Below are 7,126 nucleotides of genomic sequence, written 5' to 3' on the forward strand. Positions count from 1 at the left end.
GTTGACTGTTTGGGTTAGAATGTATAATTTGTTAATACTATTAGCTGATTGTAAAAAGTTGTATTATAGATTAGCTGTTAGCTGATAGCTTTTTAATATAATTTTTTTTTCTCAAAAAGCTAATTGAAAAGACTGCTTTGGGTAGCCTTTTGAATTTTAATATTTTAGAGTTACAAAAAGCTTATTAACCAAACAACTAATAGTGATCAAATATGCCAAAATTAGCTGATAGGCTGATTATTTACCAAACAGGACCATTATCAAAAGTAGTATTAATCCCTACCACTTAGTGTGCTAACCGTTAGGACGGAGAATTAGTCTTCAGACTGTCGGGCTCTGGAGGGATACCTTTGGAAAAAATTAAAAAAATAAAAATAGCAGTATTAATCTATGCTATAGAAAATCCCAAAAATGTTGTGATGGTCATGCTAGCTCAGGAATAAGCTAGTTTTTGGTATTAATATTTATGTTGTATATATGCAATCATCATATATAGACATGCATTATGACCCATCCACGCATGACCGACACCTTGAACATGGCCATGAATGAGATAGAGAAGAAAAAGAAAAGGGTTTTGGTGCCTAGCTAGCTAGCTGACCTCTGCTGCGGCGATCTCTCCTTTCAATTCTTCTCTCTTAGGCACTGTTTTCAGTACCTTTATTTCACCCCCAATCCCACACCGGCCACCTAAAATCATCAGATCAGATCAGATCAGAGATCCAAGGTGGCCTGGGGTGTATGTATAATATATGTATGTTCTGCTGCTTAATTAATTTCTCTCTCTGTCAACCCAATCCATCAATCAATCAATCAATCATACACAACATTGAATTTCAAAAGAACCAAACATTATTATTATTATTATAATGTCATTCTCTTCCTCATCGTCTTCTTCATTGGACCACCGTTCTCATCTCCCTCCCTCCTCCGACCAGCTCTGTTATGTTCATTGCAACATCTGCGACACTGTCCTTGCGGTACATACGTAGTGTATATATATGACCACCATCGTTATATTCTATAATCTAATTTCCTTCATTCACTCCTTAATCGTATGGTTTTAGGTTAGTGTTCCATGCACGAGTTTGTTCAAGACAGTCACCGTCCGATGCGGCCATTGCACCAATCTCTTGCCTGTCAACATGCGGGGTTTGATTCTCCCCTCACCGCCTAATCATCACAACCTTCACTTTGCTCACTCTTTCTTCTCTCCTTCCCATAACACCATTCTGGTAATATAATATAAAACGTTTTTTTTTGTAATTTGTTTTTGTCGTTAGTTGTTGCAATTAGCTAGGTTACCACTTGTACCATTTAATTTCCTGATAGATCAGATCTGTACTGTGTTTTATCTTTTTTTTTTGTGAGAGTGGAAACTAACATTATATTATTAATTAATTAATTGCAGGATGAAATTTCCAACTCCAACCCCAATTTCTTGATGATGAATGTTCATCATCAAGCTGCAGCAGCTTCATCAGCTGAGTTTGTGTTGCCTCCTCGAGCTGAAGGATTTGATGAGCTTCCACGCCCACCACCTCTCATTAACAGACGTATATATATGCTAATTAATTTAATTTCATTCCTTTTTTCATCTACCATTACAATTTAAGATTAAACCCAAATCATACGTACATACTTTATTATGGATAATTCTAATGGTTTCAGCTCCCGAAAAGAGACAAAGAGTTCCCTCGGCATACAATCGATTCATCAAGTAAGTAACCCACTATCTGGTAGAAGCTAAGACTCTTGATATTCATTAACCAATCTCAAATCATATTTAGTTCTTACATGGATTTGATGAATTTAAGAGTTAATACCACAAATAGTCATCTGACTATTAGGATGTATAGTATTTCTTTTAGTGCTTAACTTTCAATTCGATAAAACCACATACCTTTACTTTCATTTTTACCACAGATAGTCATCAGTTAAATGGGTGTTAAATCTAAGAGTTATTAATATATTTGTTTAACTAAAATCAAAATGTCCCATTATCTTTTTTGTGTCAACTTGCTTGCCAATTAGGGATTACCAGCTACCCAGTTCTGTAGCTCAATAACCACATTTATCTTAAAGATTAGAGCTAGAAACCAGTTTGATTGTTAGTACTTAGTAGTAGTACAGTTTATAATTGCATGTTCGATTACTATTGATTACCTATTGGGCGCTTCCAGTGATTAAGAATTCTCTTGTAGTCCAATTTTCAAACATTCGACATGCATTCTACATCGATGTTAGTGGTGAGAGGATCGGAGCATCAAGGATAATGTTTCCTATCGGCAATTATCCAAGAAATCTGTTCCAATGGGCGATCGGAGAAACTGTAACTATACCCGCGGACAACTCACCTTTCCACCTTATCAATTTTGAAGTAATATAATTAGGGCATAAACTGTTCTCTTGGAGTCATAGGCTTTGATTTCACGGTAATACCTTTAGATTTAATACTCATCTAACATAAAATCTTAATTACTATTTGTGGTCAAAAATGAAAGTTAATGTATGTGTTTTGGTCGAATTATAAGTCTAGAAGTAAAACGAGTACTACTTCAATAGCCGGATTACTATTTGTGGTATTAACTCTTAATTTAAAGTTGATATACGTACTGATAAATTCTAAAAGAATGAACTTTTTTATTTTTTGGTAATTATATATATTGTTGTTCAATTTATGAGCTGATTGGAATATGAATTTTTAATTTTAAAAGTAGCAAAATTAAATAATTTATTTGTTCCACTGGGATTACATACGAGCCGTTGATTCAAAAAGGTTGTGGATGACATGACTGATGATATACTTTTGTAAATGGTGATTGGGTGTGCGGTTTGATGCTACGTTGAATGTACAGGGAAGAAATACAACGCATTAAAGCTGGAAATCCTGACATCACTCATAGAGAGGCCTTCAGTGCTGCTGCTAAAAATGTCTGTTATTTACTGCTAAGTTACTTACATTTTATTTTCTAATTTATATACATATATATATATGTGTGTGTATTATCTTCATATATATTATATATACTGTACGTATAGCCTAGGGTTACATTGTATTTGTGTTTCTTGCTAAATTCTAGCTTGTTCTTGTTCTTTCAGTGGGCCCATTTTCCGCACATCCAATTGGGGATCATGCCTGATCATCAGGCTACTGTCAAGAAGTCTAATGTGCGACCACAGGTAGATTACTGTAGTCCAATTTCTGGTAATTTTATTTATAAAATCACATTTTTCTTAAGAGGGAACGGGAGATCAAACCTCCTTTCTTGACAATAAATTACCAAGAGGCAATTGCAAGTAAATTGGTGTCCGTGGTTGTTCATTCTCTCTTTAAGAGGGGTCGCGAGATCAAACCTTTTTTCTAGAGAAACTAATTTACTTGCACCTTGGATTAGTTTGAGTATGGTTTACAGTAAGGTCTGTTCAAGACACCTCGTGGTCCGAAAAAAAAAACACATTTTATCGTTTATAAATTTAGTTTAATTCCATCTTCTTTTTTTAAATTTTGCAAATTTAATTTTTAAATTGTTAAACGAATTGTAAATTTAGTATATTGACTAATTGAGATATATCAAACTTTGTTTGTATATATTTAGGTTTTATGATGGTATATATGTAACTTCAAATCTATTTTTTATTTTCTCATCATAAAACCCTATATATATACAAATTGAGGTGTATGTAACTAAATTTGCAAGGCGTTTAACAATTAAAGGGGTATATTTATAAAAATTGAAAGAATTACGGGAGATTTAAAAGTGTGGTTTTACTTTTATTATACATGACTTAATATTATTGGCTTAAAATCATAACTATAAATACTTGGTGTAAAGAGTTGTACTATTCCTAGAAAATCTTAAAACTGAGAAAGTTTTTAATAAGAAAAGTTTATAGTGTATAGTAAAAACCATTTTTCTTGAATTCTATGATTAAATAAATGACTTGTTTATACATATATTTTTTGTTTTATTTATTAATTAAATATTTTTGGGTGTTAGGATGGGGAAGATGTGCTGATAAAAGATGGATTGTTTGCTTCAGCTGATGTTGGTATCAGCCCTTAAGGTATCTCCCCTTACTAGAATAGACATCAACCAGAATGCTATCCACAATCTCTCTCTCTCTCTCTCTCTCTCTCTAACTAGGTAGCCAAGTGTATGTTTAGTTTCTTAATGTAATCTGTAGGCTTAATTAAATAGGGTTAAGATACCCTTTAATTACTATCAATGAAGAACTTCATATGTGGATATTAATTAGTTCTTCCTATATCATGTTCTTCTTGGCTTGCATTTGCTTCTCTTTTCTTTTTTTTTTTTTAAGTTTCTTTGAAGACTCGACTATTCAATAATCACATTGCACTCCAATTAATTCGAAATTAGTTATCTTGAAACCCTAAGTAGGTTTAGCTCCAATTATTTTATTTTCCATTAATTTATCCTTTCCTAAACCAGTATATATTTTAAAATATTATTCCAATTAATTGATTGAGTTATTTGCATGGACATATACTATATGTAACAGCGTCAATAGTACTCAAAAATAAATATTTTACTTTTTTTTAATCAATGACACTACATCAAGTACTGACTATTAGATAGTGATTTTTGTACGGAATTAGAGAGTAGCGTGATTCTTTTCTATCTCTCTCTCTCTCCTCTTTTTTTTGTGGAGGAGGGTGGGGTGGGTGCGTGACCAAAAAAATTTGTAGCCATTACCTAATAGGCACCATTTGGTAAATCCTACTCCTATGTAATAATCCACAAACCAAATAGGAGAGATAAATCGCACTAGGAAAAACCTGTACAATGGGTTAGACTATGATGGTTTTGATAAGGGCAAATTTTTCTTTACAATGAATACAATGTACACTTTTAATATTCTAAAAACACATTATTTGTATAATGAATGTACATTATTTGATAGTATACAAAATAATGTACTTTCAGTACTCAAATATAATGTACTTTTCATGAATACAAGGTACATTTGCAATATAGTAAAAGTACATTATTTGTGTATTAAATGTAATAAATAATGTACTTTTAGTACTCAAATTAATAATGTACTTTCCATGAATACAAAGTATATTTTTAATATAATAAAAGTACATTATTTATGTGCTGAATGTATATTATTTGATAATATACAAAATAATATACTTTCAGTACTCAAATAATGTACTTTTTGTACACAAATAATATATTTTTTATGTGTTGTCCACTCAGTTACTCACTTGGATCATGATCCATAAAATAATGATTGTTTGACAGGAGTATGATTCTTATTTTAATTCTATAATGCCGCAAATTTTATTGTAGACCACGGTCCACAATGGATTATAGACCGCGCATCAAAACGACGTCGTTTTGATTAATGAAAACAAACAACTTAAATGGCCTCCGATCCGTTCCGCGCAATTGTAGTTCCCTTTCAACACAACTGAATTTCCCTTTTCAACACAACTATGCCCCACTGCAAATAGCATATAGCCTAAATTAAGTTTCAAATTGGCCCTAGCTATCCTTATTCCTGGTGGGCAAAGAATTTCTTGATTAAATTTATGAGCTTGATTCAATTTTTTATAGAGACTCCAAAACCCTAGCTAAAATTAAGGAATCTAGTCTTACCGCAACACAAATAATTATCCTATTGGGAAAGGAAGCATTCATCGAACCCAAAATATATTTACGATAATAACTTACACTATATTTTTTATGAATTTAATTAATTCAGATACTCCGAATTAACAATCCGATAATTAAAAGAAAATAATAAGAAATAAAGACAAAGATATTATAAGTAGACAAGAGTGTTTTTATCAAGACTTGTATAATGCTATTACAAGAGAATGAATAATGTCTTAACGAGACAATTAGCAATAATTTATACCAAACTTGCTCCTAACTACCCTGCGAGAAAAGGCCGGGAGGTTATAACCGAAATTGGCTATGCCCAGCACCTCACCGGCCGAGTCCGAGCACCCGACTTGACCTCGGTGGCCAATCGCTGGGCTTGGCCTAGGTGGCTGAGGGCCAGCATTGGGCTCAACCTCGACCATTGGGTTTGAGCACTGGGCTTGGCCCCGAGGCTCAGAGGTTGATCAGGTCCACTCCATCATTTAATTTCTTCTGAGTCCGTTTATAATATATTCATCAATTTTAATTACTAGATTTCGATTTAAATGTATGATCTCATCCTTATAATTAAGGTAAAAAATAAATAATGTCACAAAATAAAGGGCATAATTAAGATTCCCAAAAATGAGGAAAAGAGTGAAAAGGTGAGGATTCTATTTGAGTACAGGATTACTGATTTGGTGGTGTTGATTTTGGGACGACAAGCGTGACTTGTAAAAGTCGGCATATGTGGTCATAGGATCCTGTTTCCTACCACCCAAAGCCACATCCGATTTCTCTCTTTCTTCCAAACTAACAAAATGAACAAGTACATACATACATTCACATCTATGTCTATGTGCACTTTGTTCTTGTGCCATGGTGGGCTGGAACTTAGAGAATCGAATCTACATCTTGTCATTAAAATGCATGGTTGCAGTATGCGCTAGTCGGACGGTAGACTAGTGCCTAGCGGTCTAGGCAGCGTCTAGACTGTTCTTAGGCGGCGACCTATAAAAACAAAAAAATAATGCATGTGTGTGGCTGTATGTCATATATATATATATATATATAGAGTTTATTACCGAAATGGTCCCTCGACTATTGTGAAATTACCAATTTGGTCCTCAACAATTTTTCGTGCCCAATTAAGTCCCTTGACTTTGAAAATTTTAACCAATTTAGACCTCCGTTTATTTTGCCGTTAAAATCGGAGACCAAATTGGTAATTTTGCTATAGTCAAGGGACCATTTTAGTGAAAAATTAATTACCAATTTGGTCCCTTGACTATAGCAAAATTACCAATTTAGTCTCGATTTTAACGGCAAAATAAACGGAGGACCAAATTGGTTAAAAGTTTCAAAGTCGAGGGACTTAATTGAGCACGAAAAAATGTCGAGGACCAAATTGGTAATTTCGCAATAGTCGATGGACCATTTCGGTAATAAACTCTATATATATATATATATATATATATATATATATATATATATATATATATATATAT

General features: G+C 33.1%; 1 protein-coding gene across 1 annotated transcript; it reads left to right on the forward strand.

The window, feature by feature from the left end:
* Positions 1-549: 549 nt before the first annotated feature.
* Positions 550-4,271, forward strand: LOC116002639 (protein YABBY 4-like). The gene is made up of 7 exons (XM_031242807.1): positions 550-980; positions 1,068-1,235; positions 1,412-1,556; positions 1,672-1,720; positions 2,859-2,934; positions 3,103-3,183; positions 4,002-4,271. The coding sequence occupies exons 1-7, from the start codon at positions 870-872 to the stop codon at positions 4,065-4,067; spliced, it is 696 nt and encodes a 231-aa protein (XP_031098667.1). The 5' UTR covers positions 550-869; the 3' UTR covers positions 4,068-4,271.
* The last annotated feature ends 2,855 nt before the right edge of the window (positions 4,272-7,126 follow it).

The sequence above is a fragment of the Ipomoea triloba genome, chromosome 13, assembly GCF_003576645.1.
Source record: "Ipomoea triloba cultivar NCNSP0323 chromosome 13, ASM357664v1".
NCBI lineage: Eukaryota > Viridiplantae > Streptophyta > Magnoliopsida > Solanales > Convolvulaceae > Ipomoea > Ipomoea triloba.

Excerpts from the sequence above, each read along its gene's own strand:
- LOC116002639 (XM_031242807.1), top strand. The coding sequence starts at position 870 with ATGTCATTCTCTTCCTCATCGTCTTCTTCATTGGACCACCGTTCTCAT. Across the intron at positions 1,236-1,411 it reads CTTCCCATAACACCATTCTG|GATGAAATTTCCAACTCCAA; the intron begins GTAATATAATAT and ends AATTAATTGCAG. Across the intron at positions 1,721-2,858 it reads GCATACAATCGATTCATCAA|GGAAGAAATACAACGCATTA; the intron begins GTAAGTAACCCA and ends TTGAATGTACAG.